General features: G+C 43.6%; 1 protein-coding gene across 1 annotated transcript in view; it reads right to left on the minus strand.

Moving 5' to 3' along the window:
- Window positions 1-3,591, minus strand: part of LOC311230566 (bone morphogenetic protein 7-like) — a 37,676-nt gene extending 34,085 nt beyond the window's left edge. Inside the window, exon 1 of the mRNA XM_084316882.1 lies at window positions 3,159-3,591. Coding sequence (XP_084173008.1) covers window positions 3,159-3,573 — 415 coding nt within the window. The 5' untranslated portion in view covers window positions 3,574-3,591. The remainder of the gene's footprint in view (window positions 1-3,158) is intronic.
- Window positions 3,592-19,855: the final 16,264 nt, after the last annotated feature.

Here is a 19,855-nt window from a genome sequence, read left to right on the forward strand (position 1 = left end):
CCCACCCAACCACCTCCAATGTACAGTCCCCCCCCCCCCTCCTACCCAACCCCCCCCCCCCCCCCCCCAACCACCTCCAATGTACAGTCCCCCCCCCCCACCTACCCAACCTCCTATACTCTCTTTTCTGGACTCTTTTCGTATCACAAACAGTACTGTATTTGCAAATCTAGTATGTCATAAATGTATAGATGTAGCAGTACTGTCTATCTGTATGTCATGTGTGTTATATGTTATGATGAATTGAAAATGGGGGACCCTGATGTAAACAAGACGAAAGTCTTTCTCTGGTCTGCATCCCCTTAACAATTGTATTGAGCTGTACTGTACCCATTCTGCAATCTATTAATAAAGTTTTCAATCAATTCAATCAATCAATCAAGTATGGTCTTCCTCTTCCTGTTCCCCAGGATCGTTGACTCAGTATTTGTGAGAATGAACCACTGAACCAGTCTCTCCAGGGATGGGTACCGAATTCGGTACTTTTGAGGTACCGAACCGAAACACGTCGGTACTACCGAGTATCGAATCAAGTGAGAAACCAAAAAAAAAAATAAAAAAAAAATAAAAAAAAATATTTTTTATTAATTTCTTTTTTACTTTTTTTTTTTTTTTTACTTTTTTTTTTCATGTCAACGTTCACACGCACAATATATGCTTACCTAGGATTTGACTTGATTCAACAACAAAGCAGTCGGAGCAATGACGAGCCGAAAACTGTCGAAATTGTAGTTATTTGAAGTTTGGATTTTTTTTTTGCGACTGAGGTAGGTAAATTAAATTTCGACAGTTTTCGGCTTGTCATTGCTCCGACTGCTTTGTTGTTGAATCAAGTCAAATCCTAGGTAAGCATATATTGTGCGTGTGAACGTTGACATGAAAAGAAAGAAGTAAAAAAAAAAAAAAAGGTTAAAAAAAAATTTAATAAAAAATATTTTTTTTTTATTTTTTTTTAAAGTACCGAAAAAAGGTACCGTTGGGTACCGGTATCGATTCACAGGTACCGGTACCGGTACCGGTATCGGTTCAAATGTGAAGGTACCCATCCCTACTCTCCACGCTAGAACTCTGGGAGAGCCCTTGCATTTATGACGCCACCTGGACGTCAAACCGGGGGCGAATGAATGGTGCACGTTCACAAACGCTGAGTCGCTGACCGAACGGACACACGGATAACATATAGACTGCATTCCTAATTTATGCAAATGACATGTCGTCAGCCTGTGACTGCAACTTGTTCCTGTTTGCGGACGACTCAGCCCTGCTGGTCTCTGACAAGAACAAATTGCAGGTTGAAAAAACCCTCAGCACAGAACTAGGCAAAATCTGCATATGGCTCGCTGATAACAAACTATCATTACACATGGGCAAAACAGAGTCCATTCTCTTCGGTTCAAATAACAAACTCAGCAAGACCGACGGATTCTCAGTTACAGTGGGTGACAATATTGTCACAAGGAAAGAAGATATTACCTACCTGGGTTCCATCCTAGAAGGCAAATCTCTCCTGTGACAAAATGGCATCCAATGTAATAAAAAAAAGTCAACCAACGAACTAGATTCTTGTACCGGATCTCCTCTCTGGTAAACAAGAATACCCTGAAGACTCTGGCAGGAGCACTCATTCAAGGGTACTATGACTATGCGTGCACCTCATGGTACCAAAGCACCTCAAAGGCGCTTAAAACAAAATTACAAACATCACAAAACAAACTGGTCAGACTACTACTTGACCTGAACCCCAGAACCCACCTCACCCCTGCCCACTTTGACAACCTAGGATGGCTTAGAGTAGACGACAGAGTACAGCAACTTGCAATGGGCCTGGTCTTCAAGATACACTATACGACCGGGGTGCCCATGTACATGTCAAAATACTTCCCAAAGGTCAGTGAATACCAGAACCACTACACCAGAGGAAGCTCAACAAATCATGTTAAACCCAGATTCGGCTCAAACAAGGGACTAAACACGTTTCGCAATTATGCCACAACAATGTGGAACGCCCTACCAAAAGCTGTAAAGGAATGTGAATCCCTGCCCACATTCAAAACCGCTCTTAAAGAGCACCTACGGGAGGCTGCAATTCGAAACTGGCCACCGTAAATGCCCAAAACCCCCACCACCTCCTAATAGACAGTCTCCTCCCCACCGCATGTATATATTCCCTCCCCGCCGTATGTATATATAATATTTCCCTCCCACCCACCCACCCCTCCTAATGTACAGTCCCCTCCCCATCATATGTATATACTCTGTCAGGATCTACTGTATATTTGAATACCGCTTATGTCACAAATGTATCAGTACTAAATACCTATATGTCCCTATGCCATAAATGTCATGTATGTTGTGTATGTCAAAAATGTCTATATGAAATGAAAATGGGGGACCCTGATGGAAACAAGACAAACGTCTTTCTCAGGTCTGCATCCCCTTAACAATTGTATGTATTGAGCCGTACTGTATTGTACCCATTCTGCAATCTGTTAAATAAAGTTTTCATTCATTCATTCATGCACGGAATCCCCCTTTAACTCGCCAGCGTTCACCTTGTCTGACCCTCCTGTTCCAGCAGAGCATCGCACTTGTATGTTTTTCCTCATTCATTGCCAACAGCACATTTGACACCTTATAGTGTATACAGAGAAATCCCAGGAAGAGCAATGTTATGTTTCTCTCTAGAGCTCTGCTGCACAAAATAGCTCCGGTTTATAATTGTACAAACACACCCGGCTTAAATTAAATACACTAAACAAAAAGTTAAAAAATATTCCTACTATGTTAATATTATGTCTATACTACTATGCACTCAAATTCAACACTGTTTGACGAACATTGTTACTCAGCAGCAGAAAGAGTTGTACAGAACTTGTAAGTCGCTTTGGATAAAAAGCGTCAGGTAAATGGACACATTTAAATGTAAATAAAACAAGGAACATTAAAAGCAACTGATAATAAAAACCGGGAGATTTGATTTCTATACCCGAATAATAATAAACTTTAATAATAAAGCTTCAAGGGAAGCTTAGTTAATTAATCAGATCATACAAAACGGACTTGTAGGCTAATGGCGCACTGATCACTTTTATTAATCGACGGATTTCGTGAACAGGTCTGACTCTGCATAGAATGCAGCGTAAAGAAAACAAACATACCGAGGTTGAGGAAACTCATCACCATGTCCGCGTCGTCTAGGAGGCGGCTGTCCTGGGGGGTCACGGCCGGGGGCGCCTGGGTCCAGTAGCCCGGCGGCGGCCGCGCGTCCTGCTGCACGGAGAGCGTGTTGTACAGGTCCAGCATGAACACCGGCGCCGCCAGGTTACTGTGTCCGGTGTCGACGTGCGGCCGCGGCCGCTGAGGCAGCCCGAGGATGGAGAGGATCTCCCGCTGCATCTCTCTGCGCTCCTGGCTCCGGAGTCGCCGCTGGAGGAAGCTGGACTGCACCTCGTTGTTGTCCAGGGAATAGTTAGAGAAGGTCACTACTTCGGCCAACACGCAGGAACTCCACCACGCCATAAGGACCGCGGCGAGCGCCACCGGCGCGCTTTGGTGGGACGTCGTTGTCACCATTTCAGAGTTTTACGCGCGGCTTTATTATCTAATCGATATCCTGGTGTGGGAATGTCGCACTTTCATGAAGAAGAAAAAAAAGAAGTCATAAACTATATATAATTAACACGTCTTCGTATTCTCAAAAACAAGCCTAACATCAATCCACAATGAATAATTGCTTGTATCCTCAAAAACGGGATAGCCATATACAATCAATCAATTTCACACAATCTTCGGCCAAACAGTTTGATGCACTGCTGCTCGTATCTGTGGGACCATGGCTATTTATTGAGGTTCAACATCAGGGGAGGGGCGGGGAGTGTTGACTGGGGTTGATAGCCCGTGGTGACTGGAATGAATGAGTAATAGTCACCGTGGGTGGGGGGGGTGCTTGATGAAACTAGAACAAGAATGGATCAATGTCCCCTCTTAATGACGTTTACTCTTGTATGTTGTTAATGAGATAGGTGGGCGGCGGGGGACCACTTCACCCGCGATAAGGTTCAAACCCTAAGCGCCCTATCAGGTGTGATTGTGTTTGGACATGCAGAGTTGCAAAGCCACGGTGATGCAAGCAGCAAGTGGCGCGTAAAAGGGACATAAGCACACATTATAAGCAGATAGCGCAACAAAGCCTATACAGCATTACTTCACACATGCACGCAAGGCAAGATCATATACATAAACATAATAGGCTTCACACTAAGAGCAATTGACAAGTATAGCCCAGGGCCTATAGACTGCTAAACCTTGGATTCAAAAATTATATTGTTTTCAATCTGATCAAAATGCAAACACTGCAGTGTGTGCATGTGTCACTAAAAGACACATTTTTGTGTATTTGTTGTGCTTGGCAGATAAACATGTATGATGAGTGTGTGTGTGTGTGTGTGTGTGTGTGTGTGTGTGTGTGTGTGTGTGTGTGTGTGTGTGTGTGTGTGCGTGTGTGTGTGTGTGTGTGTGTGTGTGTGTGTGCGTGCGTGTGTGTGTGTGTGTGTGTGACTGGATGTCTGTGTGTGTGCGATCAGGCTTGTTCATTCTCTCATTCTGTCTGCAATATAATATGCAAACAAGATGCCAACACGCTCCCTGGCAGCCCCCGGCTGTGCCCATGCCCCCCCCCCCTGTCCTCTCAGCCTGGCACACGCTAGGGAATCCCTGGTCCCGTGCTAAGCGGTCAAAGGTCAAACGTGTCTCACATTCTCTCTGTTCTTCAAGTTGCTGTGTGGAAAGTTCACTTGACTCAGAGACAAAATTATGAGGCAGAGCTTTCTAAGAACACTGTGCTGCCACACACTGCAGGGCAACGGTCTAGTCATCATAGATAGATAGATAGATAGATAGATAGATAGATAGATAGATAGATAGATAGATAGATAGATAGATAGATAGATAGATAGATAGATAGATAGATAGATAGATAGATAGATAGATAGATAGATAGATAGATAGATAGATAGATAGATAGATAGATAGATAGATAGATAGATAGATAGATAGATAGATAGATAGATAGATAGATAGATAGATAGATAGATAGTAGATAGATAGATAGATAGTAGATAGATAGTAGATAGATAGATAGATAGATAGATAGATAGATAGATAGATAGATAGATAGATAGATAGATAGATAGATAGATAGATAGATAGATAGATAGATAGATAGATAGATAGATAGATAGATAGATAGATAGATAGATAGATAGATAGATAGATAGATAGATAGATAGATAGATAGATAGATAGATAGATAGATAGATAGATAGATAGATAGATAGATAGATAGATAGATAGATAGATAGGTGTGTGTGTGTGTGTGTGTGTGTGTGTGTGTGTGTGTGTGTGTGTGTGTGTGTGTGTGTGTGTGTGTGTGTGTGTGTGTGTGTGTGTGTGTGTGTGTGTGTGTGTGTGTGTGTGTGTGTGTGTGTGTGTGTGTGAAAGAAAATTGCTGGCAATATTTTGTTCTATATCTTTACTGTTAACAGGTAACAACAAGGACGTTGCTTTTCTTAGATGCCCTGAAGGCATGCTCAGCCCTTTTAATAGTTTAATCTTATTGTTTGATTTGATCTGAGGACACTAAAATGTGTGTGCGTGTGCATGTGTGCACATGCATGTGCCGTACACACGAGCGCATGTCTTTAAGTACGTTATATGCAGGAACCTCTCACATGATCTCACAAAGGTGTCTTGCCGTGGCATGTGTTCTCCCGCTTCTAGGTCTACATCAGAACCCCCCCCCCCTCCAAGCCCCTCCTCTTTGGTCAATCAGAAGGTAATGAGGGATAATCCCTTAATCCCATGTTCAAGACACACACCTTTGAACTCAAAACAAAGCTCCTGGGCCCACCCTTGTTATTGGTGGGGGGCTTTAGCTGGGTGATCAACAACAGTGGAGGAGACACCTGAATGGACATGAAGAGACATGCTAATGGCGGGGAGCTAGCCTGGGACAAGGTGCAACCACACTCCATGGGGGGGGGGGGGGGGGGGGGGGGGGTAAATATGTTTTGTTCCAAAACACTTCACTATAATGTGAATTTTGGAAGAAAACTGTTGATCATTGCCCGGTGCTTAAACAAGACCAGGCGGCGTGAATGCAGCTGGACCTGGCATGCGATCTTGTTTTGAAAAAAGTATAATAATATTCCCATTTAACACTTTAAACGTGGAGATACTGCCACCAAATTTGACACAGTGCTTGTTAAAGGGGCAGTTCACCAAAAGAAAAATTTGAAGACATCTGCCATAGAGATTATTTGCATTCACTCCAATACAATCAAGCTGAATCTGTGCCTACTCTCCGAATGGCATATATCTGCAGAGCCGCAAGCCCAACGTCTGGGCGGGGCTTCGTGGCTTGGACTAGGTTTTAGGCGGGACTTCGTGGCTTGGACTAGGTTTGACTGTGCGTGGGCGGGGCGTCGTGGCGTGTACCTTGTTTTGCACTACTGCGCATGCGGATGAGGGGGGGGGGGGGGCTATCTCTCTCTCTCTCTCTCTCTCCTTGTTTACGACATACACAACATCGTCTTGTGTTACATTTGTGATTGATTGATTGAAAACTTTATTAACAGATTGCAGAATGGGTACAATACAGTACAGCTCAATACACACAATTGTTAAGGGGATGCAGACCAGAGAAAGACTTTCGTCTTGTTTACATCAGGGTCCCCCATTTTCAATTCATCATAACATGACATACAGATAGACAGTACTGCTACATCTAGACATTTATGACATACCAGATCTACAAATATACAGCACTGTTTGTGATACAAAAATAGTCTAAAAAGAGAGTATATACATTTGAGGGGGAAGAAACTGTACATTGGAAGAGGTTGGGTAGGTGGGGAAAACTGTACATTGGAGGGGGTTGGGTGGGGGGGACTGTGCATTGGAGGGGGTTGGGTTTGGACATTTAAGTTTGTGACATACAAGATATGCAAATATGGTTAGAATTACATTGATGGAGAGACTGTTAATTAACTGGTTAAGAGTTACATCAGAATCAGTAAATAAGAGGTTGAATAAAATTATATGGGATATAAACTAAATTAAATATAGCACATATATAAAAAATAAAATAGGAATAGGCCAGGGCTGTACTGGGCAGATGTGGTCAATTATATACACTAATTAGAATGAGTAACAATGCAGTGGGCAAGTATATAGTCCAGTAGGGTGTGTTAATGTAACACAGTGGGGGGGTGTCAGTGAGGGTCCCGAGCCTTGTTGATGAGGCTCACTGCAGAGGGGAAGAAACTGTTCTTGTGGGGTGAGGTTTTGGCCCTGATGGACCACAGCCTCCTTCCAGAGGGGAGTGACTCAAACAGGTTGTGACCGGGGTGGTAGGGGTCGGCCACAATCTTACCTGTACGCTTCAGAGTTCTGGAGAGGCGAACAGGTCCTGGAGAGATGGCAGATTGCAGCCGATCACCTTCTCAGCAGAGTGGATGACACGCTGCAGCCTGCCTTTGTCCTTGGCTGCAGCGTGTCATAGTGTGATGGAGGTGAGGATGGACTCAATGTACCTATAAATACTAACTAGATAGTTGATGATAAACGTTATCTGAAATATTCTAAAATCTAATTGTTTTACCCTGTGCACCACAGACACAAACTTTGGTTACAATTTAAAGAATTTTCTAGAGGTTTAAATTGCTGGGGTGAAATTTACCTCAAGGAAACCAAATGTAATGTAAATTGTAAATTTGAGGATAGCAGGATGTTAAATGCACACAAGATTACTTTAGCCTTTCCTGAGCTATAGACATTATCAAACAGATCTATAAGTAGATGTATGGATGTATGGCATCTTTGTCATGACAGCTAAAGCTTCTTTCGGTTTAGTGTCTGTGGCTGTGCAGGGATTCATGGGAAAAGAAACGGGTTGGTACGTAATGGGCTGCTGGAGTTAAAATGACCTGTACCCGAGGCCTGCCTGGACACATGACATACTGTAAGTGGTGGTCCACCTGTCACCTCTCACTTTACCATGACTGCACATAAACCTGGCACACAACATACTTGTTCATATATATCATTTTTCTTTCACTCTAAAGGAAATATGTCTCACATACAGTAGACCCCCCCCCCCAGTACTTTGTGGAGACGAAGATGGGAGGCCCGTCTGTGGACCTGATGATGAGTACCAGTCTTCTCCTCAGACATATAAAATCAGTTTTTCACATTAGGATCTAACATCCCAACAGGCCACCTTGTTTATGGTTTGATTCAGTTTTAGTAGAATGTGAAAGAAGAATGACATTGATGTGACATACTATAAAATCAGTTTCTTTACAGTGCAATGAAATAGTTCTGGATTACTGTTACTGTACAGTTCAAAGTAATCTTTACCTTCTGTTTGGTATCCACAGTTTAAAACCGGACAGTCTTCCCTCTTGTCTGACACCCACTCTTAACTGCAACTGATAAGCGATTGTTTTGATAATCAACCATGTGAGAAAGTACTGTATATCAGGTGCAATGCTGCATATTTCCATCTCTAGATTCCACATACTATAAATACTGCCAACAATGTAGAATGCATTACAGTTACCAGGAATGGAAAGATTGTCTACACAACTTCAATGACATTGATCTACCCATGTGCCTTTACTTTAGGAATGTTACAGGTTAGAAACTGGCTGACAACTTATTAAATGTACATGGAAATTTGAGGCTCTTACAGATTGAAACTTTATTAACAGATGCAGAATACAATACAGTAAAATAAAAAATGAACACAGATTTGAGGGCGAATATAGTTACGAGGTTTAGACAGATGATCTGTTTAATGCTTTCCCATTAAGGGGTGTAAATCCCCTTAACAATTGTATGTATTGAGCTGTACTGTATTGTACCCATTCTGCAATCTGTTAATAAAGTTTTCAATCAATCAATCAAAACAAGGTACAAGCCACGACGCCCCGCCCACGCACAGTCAAACCTAGTCCAAGCCACGAATACCTGCCTCAAACCTAGTCCAAGCCACAAAGCCCCGCCCAGACGTTGGGCTTGCGGCTCTGCAGATATACTCAGATAATCGGCAAATCCATCAACCAAACATTTCTGGAAAGTTACACTACAAATATATTGAGAATGGCCTATAAAATCATAGAAGATCCCTCACATGTATTACATGCAGGATACGAGAATTGTGAGTTCTGACACAAAACACATTTCTGTACCAACGGACAATAAAAAATGATCTTGTCTTATCTTATGGCACTCGGCTTGTGGCGCTCTAAGCACCAACAAATTTATTTGAAAAACTCCAAAGCAATGTCTCATTGACCCGATTACTCAGGATACTGAGTAGTTAGTATGAATGAATAGAAGACTAACTCAGTAGTTAGTATGACTGAATAGAAGACTAATTCAGTAGTTAGTATGAATGAATAGAAGACTAACTCAGTAGTTAGTATGAATGAATAGAAGACTAACTCAGTAGTTAACATGAATGAAGAGAAGACTAACTCAGTAGTTAACATCAATGAAGAGAAGACTAACTCAGTAGTTAACATCAATGAAGAGAAGACTAACTCAGTAGTTAACATGAATGAATAGAAGACTAACTCAGTAGTTAGTATGAATGAATAGAAGACTAACTCAGTAGTTAGTATGAATGAATAGAAGACTAACTCAGTAGTTAGTATGAATGAATAGAAGACTAACTCAGTAGTTAGTATGAATGAATAGAAGACTAACTCAGTAGTTAGTATGAATGAAGAGAAGACTAACTCAGTAGTTAACATGAATGAATAGAAGACTAACTCAGTAGTTAACATCAATGAATAGAAGACTAACTCAGTAGTTAACGTGAATGAATAGAAGACTAACTCAGTAGTTAGCGTGAATGAATAGAAGACTAACTCAGCATGAATTTTCAAGATGGTTATCGTCAATAGATGTTGGATCTTGCGGATTACCACTTTAAATGATGTAAAGTCTGGTTCCTTGACTACAGGTCGGGACCCCAAAATGGGTCGCAGGGCCTCTTCTGGTGGGTCCCCACATGACAACAGTTTATAAAAATGTCTCGTAAGTTTGTGATTCATTTCAATAAGTCTGGTTCCTACAATGTGTGTCCCTGACTTAAGAAAGTGTTCGGATTTTGTTAGCAAACATGTTCTGTGAAGCCCATGCCTGTATTGTATTATAATAATAATAATAATAAATGTGGAATATTTGATGAAGTGTCAGGAGGAGGGCTTGCACCAATCACACACTGTGATCTATGTACCATCTGTCTCTTTTCTATCATTTATTTAAAAAAAAAATTCCCTGTTACCCTTCAGTGGACCTTTTGTCCTCTCGCCAGGCCGTCATTGAAAATAATAATTAGTTCTTAATTGACCTGCCTGGTTAAATAAAAATAAAAATGCCATACTTTGTAATGTATCTATATCTGGCCAGTCCCCGATGCTGGCTGCTCGCTGTTCCTATTTTCCATTCATATTTTCTTCTAAGACCGGAACCCTGAAGGTAAAGGGGAGTCATCAAGTAGAAACCGGCTATTCTCGATCCTTGCTCCACAATGGTGAAACAAACTTCCCACCACGGTCAGGACAGCTGAAATCCGACCAATCTTCCGTTGTCGACTAAAAACACACTTCTTCACTCAATACCTGAAGTGAAAAAAACTCTAGTTGTTCACTAGTATGCACTCTCATACTAAGTGTAGCAGGGTGGATTATCCCTGCTTCGTGGGAACAGTTGCTGGCAGTCAGGAGGTAGCTGGACACAGCAGAACTCTGTCTGGCTGCACCCTCGTCTTTGGGCCTGGGGCGTCGACTGGAGGCTGGTAGTGTGAGTGGATGGGGCCCGGGATTTACCAACCTGGTCTGGTACTCTGGTCTTCCTTCCCTGTCGCAGGGCGGTCAGCAGTACTCCCCAACACGCTCCCACTCCTCCCAGTCGCTCCTTAGACCCTCCCACACCTCGTGACTGAATTGTAATCAAATACTCTGAGTTCCCCCCGCAAGCAGTACCCTCCCTCAATGACCCTAGAAACCTTAAAATGAAAAGGGGAGAGTTGGGTAGGAAGGGATTAACCATATATATACGTTACCCACACCAAAAGAGTTAATGCAGGGCACAGGAATGGACACGCACACAGAACCCCATTCAAGTCTTTATGTTAATTGTACTGTTCAGTTACAATTATTTAATACTAGTGGCCAATTGGGCTGAAGTCCTACTATAGCCCCTGCTGTTCAACTCAATACCTCATAAACACGTATATTATGCACCCACCTCTGGGTTACTATCAGGGATAATATACTTCACGGTGTTTGACTCACCACCCACGTCTGGGTCCTCACCCTGTATAATACCTCAACAGGCTTTAATTATACGGTCAGAATAATACCTCAAAAGGCTTTAATTATAATGCACCAGGTCTGTAACTTCCCCCCTCAGGGAATGGTTAATTGAATGGGAAAATATTAATACACACACATTGTATCACGCTCAAAGAAAAGGAAATAAAACCAAAAGTGTGGGCCCACAATTACCAAAACAAAAGCCCTATGCTAATGCCGGCATGTAATGTAATGTTTGGGGTCTGCAGTTAGCAACGTTAACTTCACCCGCAGGCCGCTCCACACTGTGTAAGGTGCAATAGATCCTGGGCGCCGAAGCCCTAATGTTTACTCTACCAAAATGGCGGCCGCGCCGCTCCACCACCGTCCTGGTGGCAAGATGGCGTCGAACACTCGCGCCGCAGGTGCTAGCAGGCGGAGCTATAGCAGAGAGGCAGTGCTGGCTGAGCTGGTGCTGGGCGAACTCTGCTGGTGGTAAAGAACTCCCCGTGTCCTGCAGGCAGCCTGGAGCAGGTGTGCTGCTGCTCTCCGGTGCAGACAGCTGTTGACGCCCGGGCAGACTGCTTGGATGTCCCGTACGTCTCTGGCACGCAGACTATACCGTCACTGTAACTAGGTATAACACGAGCAATGCTACTGTGATCCTTAGCCGCACGCTACCTATACCGCTCACTGTAACTAGGTATAACTCGACTCTTAGTGCCTGACTCTGCACTTAATGTTCATAATATCATAACACTGGTACTGCTAGGATATCGTATCCACTAGCCAGTACTTCCTATCACCCGTCACTGTTCCACGGGGCACTCCGGCATAAAGTCAGCAACGGGGCTATCCAGAGCCCCCCCGTTAGACGTGACTTCTCGTTGTCAAGTTCACTGCCGAAGAGAACGACTTCCGCTCGCCTCCTCCCTTTATCATCTCTCAGCTCTCTCCGCCACTCTCTGCCTGCTACTGCCCCCTGCTGGTCCCGCCCGCCAGTCACAAGGGGAGACGCACTGTAAAATATGAATCAATACTGTCATTTATAATCCGTATTCACATGCTCTTGGGACGGGGACGTTTGTGTCATTGTTCGTGTGAATCAATGACACTAGTTAGAATGTCTTTGTGTACAAAAAGGGATATAAACACAGTCAGCAGTTCTGAATAATATACCATATTTTCCAGACTGCTACATAAGGAATCTACCTTGTTGCCTATTTCATTACCTACTATGCTAAATTATACACTCAAGTCTGTAGCACTCAAGTTGACGAACAATGTTACTTACCCTTAGCTGCCAGAGTTGTACCCTTCCTGCTCACTTGTTGAACAGAACTTGTAAATAGCTTTGGATAAAAGTCTCAGCTAAATGACTAAACGTAAATGTAAAGTGTATTTCCATATCTTGTGCAACTTCTAATTATTCTCTCCATTTCTTTGCCAGATCTGCCCACGATCCCGAAAGGAAGCCCCCCCCCCCCCCCCCACCCCTTACCTCCTAACCAAGGCCCACATTCCAGGACATAGCTCCTTAGGGGCCTTTCTCACTCACTCATTCTGTCCGTACCGGTCCCGTACTGTCCTCATTCCGGGTCAGAGTGCGAACCCCCCCCCCCTCTCCCCCCTCTAGTTTGTGTACACACTGCAGTCTTGGTTCGCTTCGGGTTCTGTTTACGGTTTGCCTTTTGAGCGTTTACGCTTGCCGTAGGCGATGATGTCACGTTCAAAAATGTAAACAGGAAGTGTCTTAACGCTACTGCGGAGACTGAATGCTGATATAAAATGAACAAAATTACCAATAAATATGAAGTTATATTTGAACCTCTGTTGTCAAGCCTTGTCAATATAACCCACCCCATTTTATCACGAATGGATGGTGTTGTAGAGTCCGCTTTTGAGCGTTTTGCAGGGTTAACAATAGCGCTAAGCTAACGGCTAACGCTAGTTAGCTTAGCCTTTTACTAGTAACATTGCTGCATCGATTATATTGAATGTCATTGATCTACTGGTCGACCACGGCCGACTGGTTGGGCACCACTGGTCTAATAGAAATAAATGCATTCGAACAAGAAAGTATAGTATACAGCAATGGCTAACGCTAAGCTAACGGCTAACGCTAGTTAGCTTAGCCTGTCCAGCAGCTAACATCCCATCGCTCGTGGCAATTATATTACATGTCATTGATCTACTGGTCGACCACGGCCGACTGGTTGGGCACCACTGGTCTAATAGAAATAAATGCATTCAAACAAGAAACAATAATGTATAGAAATAGCATGGCAAACAAAAATTGCCAGGCCTAATGCGAGCCAGAAGTGCTGTGCTTTGTAATGTGGCTTCATGTTTTCATCCACTGAGCTGTGAGGTTCCACATGCTTGTTTTTGATTGAGGTGGTTTTATCTGCCCAAAATTCAAGCAAGCATGACAGTAACGACGTTGTGTGTGTCACGCCCCCCGTTCCCACGGCCCGATTCCGAGACCACCTAATCCAACTGGCCCCGTTCAGCGGGGGGTAAAACGAATCAGCGCCGTTTCGCATCCCAAAAGGGGTGAGTGAGAATGTCTCGTAATGTCTCGTGAGAACACTCCCCCCCGTGCTCCGGGGCGGTGATTCGATCCCAATACCTGAGTGAGAAAGGGCCCTTAGAGAGGTCAGGGAGGACATCTTCCCCAGGGAAGGCCTACGTCAGTGAGACAGGAGGGTGGCTTGTGAAGGGAGAAGGATGGAGGTCAGGGGTTATTTTGAACTTGGCACGAGTGAATGAGGATGGAAATTAGATTCGATTAGATTCGATTAGATTCAATCTCATTGCACAAGTACAAGTACAACGACAGGAAGTTGGCATCAGAGTGCAAAGGAGCAGTAAACTGCATTGTAGTGTACAGTATAACGTGTGACTATATGGAGTATATATGACAAAGCTACAGAGTAAATATGCAAACTAATGTATGTGCAGTATTATACACAGTGGTACAAGTATGACTACAATTTGTGACCCTGGTCTGTGAAAGGTGCTTGATTGATTGATTGATTGATTGATTGGTTGATTGGTTGATTGATTGATTGATTGATTGCTTGATTGATTGATTGATTGATTGATTGATTGAAAACTTTATTAACAGATTGCAGAATGGGTACAATACAGTACGGCTCAATACAAACAACTGCTAAGAGGATGCAGACCAGAAAAATATGTTCGTCTTGTTTACATAAGGGTCCTCCATTTTCAATTCATCAAGACATTTATGACATGCAAGACATACAAATATACAGTAGGCCTACTGTATAAGAAAAATACATCATAAAAAATATATATACATCCGAAGGGGAAGAAACTGTATATGCAATATGCTATATGAATAAACCTTACTTACTTACTTACTTACTTACTTACTTACTTACTTACTTACTTACTTACTTACTTACTTACTTACTTACTTACTTACTTACTTACTTACAATACAAAGAAAATAATTAAATCTAATACAATAAAAGTTAATAAAGTGTCTTATGTAGTAGCCAAGGTCTGAATGTAGTGGAGAGGGACATCTGCAATTCTTTTGCAAATCCACACAAAGTGGTGGAGAGAATCCAGAGGAAAACTGAGGAAACTCTCAACAATCCGTGAGGGTGACAGGGAGTGAACTGGTTGTGACAGAGTCTGCCACAGTGCAACAAGGAGGATCTTTTTAATGTGTAAAACTATAATGGTTCATCAGCACCTTTTTCCTCTCTCCTACCGATCGTTCATTGGGAGTCATTCCGTTATCATTGGATCTGGACAGGTTTAAAGAAGCACTGAGAGTGTTTGTGAGGTCAGGAGACTAAACAAGATGCAACAACCTCGGAGAGAAGGCTGACTCTGAGTCAGTTTTGTTGTGTTTTTGCAGAGCAGTTGCCAAAAAGGGTTTTCCTAGATGATGTAAGTTAACGGACCATGTGTGCAATCCCTACTCAGGTGCTTCCTGTGTCAGGAGAGAGGACATGCCGCCATTGTGTGTAGGAGGAACTCAGTGCAGTGGACATGGAAAATAAGGACGTACCCAGGTGCCACAACACAGGGGTCACAACACAGGGGTCACAACACAGGGCCCACAACACAGGGGTCACAACACAGGGGTCACAACACAGGGGTCACAACACAGGGGTCACAACACAGGGCCCACAACACAGGGCCCACAACACAGGGGCCACAACACAGGGCCCACAACACAGGGGTCACAACACAGGGGTCACAACACAGGGGTCACAACACAGGGGTCACAACACAGGGGCCACAACACAGGGGTCACAACACAGGGGTCACAACACAGGGCCCACAACACAGGGGTCACAACACAGGGGTCACAACACAGGGGTCACAACACAGGGCCCACAACACAGGGGTCACAACACAGGGGTCACAACACAGGGGTCACAACACAGGGGCCACAACACAGGGGCCACAACACAGGGGTCACAACACAGGGGTCACAACACAGGGGCCACAACACAGGGGCCACAACACAGGGGTCACAACACAGGGCCCACAACACAGGGGTCACAACACAGGGGTCACAACACAGGGGTCACAACACAGGGCCCACAAGACAGGGCCCACAACACAGGGGTCACAACACAGGGGTCACAACACAGGGGTCACAACACAGGGGCCACAACACAGGGCCCACAACACAGGGCCCACAACACAGGGCCCACAACACAGGGGTCACAACACAGGGGCCACAACACAGGGCCCACAACACAGGGGTCACAACACAGGGGTCACAACACAGGGGTCACAACACAGGGCCCACAACACAGGGGTCACAACACAGGGGTCACAACACAGGGGTCACAACACAGGGGCCACAACACAGGGCCCACAACACAGGGCCCACAACACAGGGGCCACAACACAGGGGCCACAACAGGTGCTAGTCTGCCGTAAATACCATTTGAATTTCTTCAGTCTATACTAATTGACCCAGGATATCTCACCCTTTTTTCTTCCCTTTGGAATTGACCTATCTCAAACCCCTCTCGAAGCAACAGTTGTGATTGGAGGACCAATAAAAAAGGGCGGTGGGTTTAAGATAGGTCAATTGGGGTCTCTAGTTTGCCCAAACCTCCACTTGGCGGCGTGGTGATGTAGTGGTTAACACTGTCGCCTCACAGCAAGAAGGTCCTGAGTTTGAATCCCTCTTGGGAACCAGGTTGCCAGATTGCCAGGTACCCAGGTGGGGTATCTCCCGGGCCTTTCTGTGTGGAGTTTGCATGTTCTCCCCCGTGCTCACAAGGGTTTCCCCTCCAGAAGAAGAGATAAACCCAATGGAGACGGACAGGAGCACTTGGATTGGTCCCCGGGCGCGGCCCCACGCTGCAGCCCATGTCTGCTCCCTGCTGCCCTTGGGGGGAAGGACGACGGGATGGGTCAAGGGCAGAGAGGAAATTTCACATTGTTGCCAAGTGTGAAAACATTATCCCCATCTCCTCATTTATGACCTGTCGTTTAGACGGGTTATTACCTCAGATGTCAGAAGCATCTGCAATTTGTTGCATTGTTAACTAGTTAACGTTTCATATTGGTTGATGTATATTTCCTCAGATAGCTTGTATATTTTGCTTCTCCATGTATCTGCCATAGGCTTCAATACTAAAACTGGCACCAAGCAGAGCATAGAACGCTGGTGTTCTGATGTAATGACTCTTCCTTCTTTTATACTTTCCTTGGTATAGGATGCTGGTATTCTGACGTGATGACCCTTCCTTCATTTATAGTTTTCTTGGTATAGAATGCTAGTGTTCTGACGTGATGACTCTTCCTTCTTTTATAGATTCCTTGTTATAGAAAGCTGGTGTTCTGATGTAATGACCCTTCCTTCTTTTATAGTGTCCTTTGTGCATCCTCCCCGAGCTGCTGCCTTGTGGCTTTGCTCATTCTACTGTATGCAAATGAAAAACTGTAAACTTGTTCTGTGTGTTTGTGAAGTCACTGGTGTAAGCTTGGAACTACTGAAAGCACAATTTCAGTAGCATATAATTCTAAATACACACTGACTGACAGGTATACTATTTTATAACAACACTCAAAATGTAGATAATGTATAATAATGCAATATGATCATTGAAATAATACCTTATAGTGTGATTACAAGGCACTAAAGTGAGTAAGGCTATTTCACTACTCATTTGAGTGGCTTGTAATCATATTATAAGGCATCATAGCCTTGATTATGATGATTATAATGTTGTTATAACAGTTGTGTCGTTCATTATGCACAATTTTCAATGTTCAACATTTTACGCCTATACACTATGATCTTAAAAGTGGTATGATACATGATGTTGTGTCATTGTGAAAAAGCTGTACAGCAAAGTATGATAATTATTGTTGTAAAATGACTTAGTTATTGTTTATGTTTATTTGTTATATGATGAATTGAAAATGGGGGACCCTGATGTAAACAAGACGAAAGTCTTTCTCTGGTCTGCATCCCCTTAACAATTGTATGTATTGAGCTGTACTGTACTGTACCCATTCTGCAATCTGTTAATAAAGTTTTCAATCAATCAATCAATCAATACTTTCTCTTCTATTAATTTCCATGTAGGGCTGCAACTAACGATTTCCCCTCAGTGATAGTAAAGTGTTTGTGTTACCTCATCTCAGTAAGGAATGATGTCTGGGAGCAGCATTTGTTTAATAGTGTCATAAATACAGACAGTAGGCCGCCTACTCATGCATCTTTTATCTGACCTCTGTTTTGGGATTTTATTCTGTTGTCATACACTGCCCCCTGGTGGTCATTGTTGTTATGTCTCTGAGATATATTATGAAAACATCAATATTGATTGATTGATTGATTGATTGATTGATTGATTGATTGATTGATTGATTGATTGATTGATTGATTGATTGATTGATTGATTGAAAACTTTATTAACAGATTGCAGAATGGGTACAGTACAGTACAGCTCAATACATACAATTGTTAAGGGGGTGCAAACCAGAGAAAGACTTTCGTCTTGTTTACATCAGGGTCCCCCATTTTCAATTCATCGTAACATATATGACATACATGACATACAGATAGACAGTACTGCTACATCTATACATTTATGACATACCAGATTTGCAAATACAGTACTGTTTGTGATACAAAAAGAGTCCAGAAAAAAAGAGTATATACATTTGACGTAGAAACTGTACATTGGATTGGGTAGGTGGGGGGGGGGTGGGGGGGACTGTACATTGGAGGTGGTTGGGTGGGAGGGGGGGTAGGAGTGGGGGGAGGTTGGGTAGGAGGGGTGGGTGGGGGACACTGTACAACTGTACAAACAAAACTGTACATTGGAATATTGACAAGACCATACTTGGTAATTTACTGTACATTGGAGGGGGTTGTGTTAGGACATTTACAGGGGCCAGTTTCGAATTGCAGTCTCCCGTAGGTGTTTTTTGAGAGTGTTTTTGAAAGTGGGTAGTGATTCACATTCCTTTACAGCTTTGGGTAGGGCGTTCCACATTGATGTGGCATAATTGCGAAACGTGTTTAGTCCCTTGTTTGAGCCGAATCTGGGTTTAACATGATTTGTGGAGCTCCCTCTGGTGTTGTGATCGTGGTATTCACTGACCTTTGGGAAGTATTTTGACATGTACATGGGTACCTTGGTCGTGTAGTGTATCTTGTAGACCAGGCCCATTGCAAGTTGCTGTACTCTGTCGTCTACTCTAAGCCATCCTAGGTTGTCAAAGTGGGCAGGGGTGAGGTGGGTTCTAGGAGTAAGGTCAAGCAGTAGTCTGACCAGTTTGTTTTGAGATGTTTGTAATTTTGTTTTTAGCGCCTTTGAGGTGCTTTGGTACCATGAGGTGCACGCATAGTCGTAGTACCCTTGAATGAGTGCTCCTGCCAGAGTATTCATGGTATTCTTGTTTACCAGTGAGGAGATCCGGTACAAGAATCGAGTTCGTTGGTTGACTTTTTTTATTACATTGGATGCCATTTTGTCACAGGAAAGATTTGCCTCTAGGATGGAACCCAGGTAGGTAATATCTTCTTTCCTTGTGACAATATTGTCACCCACTGTAACTGAGAAGCCGTCGGTCTGGCTGAGTTTGTTATTTGAACCGAAGAGAATGGACTCTGTTTTGCCCATGTGTAATGATAGTTTGTTATCAGCGAGCCATATGCAGATTTTGCCTAGTTCTGAGCTGAGGGTTTTTTCAACCTGTAACTTGTTCTTGTCAGAGACCAGCAGGGCTGAGTCGTCCGCAAACAGGAACAAGTTGCAGTCACAAGCTGACGACATGTCATTTGCATAAATTAGGAACAGTAGCGGACCTAGTATGCTTCCTTGTGGAACACCACAGCTTACTGTGAGGGGGGGGGGGGATAGGGTACCGTTTACCTCCACCATCTGCTCTCTCCCCTCCAGGTAGGATTGCATCCAGCTCACTGATAGACTATCAAAACCAATTGCTTTTAGCTTGTCAATCAG

The sequence above is a fragment of the Notolepis coatsorum genome, assembly GCF_963971535.1.
Source record: "Notolepis coatsorum genome assembly, chromosome: 6".
Lineage (NCBI taxonomy): Eukaryota > Metazoa > Chordata > Actinopteri > Aulopiformes > Paralepididae > Notolepis > Notolepis coatsorum.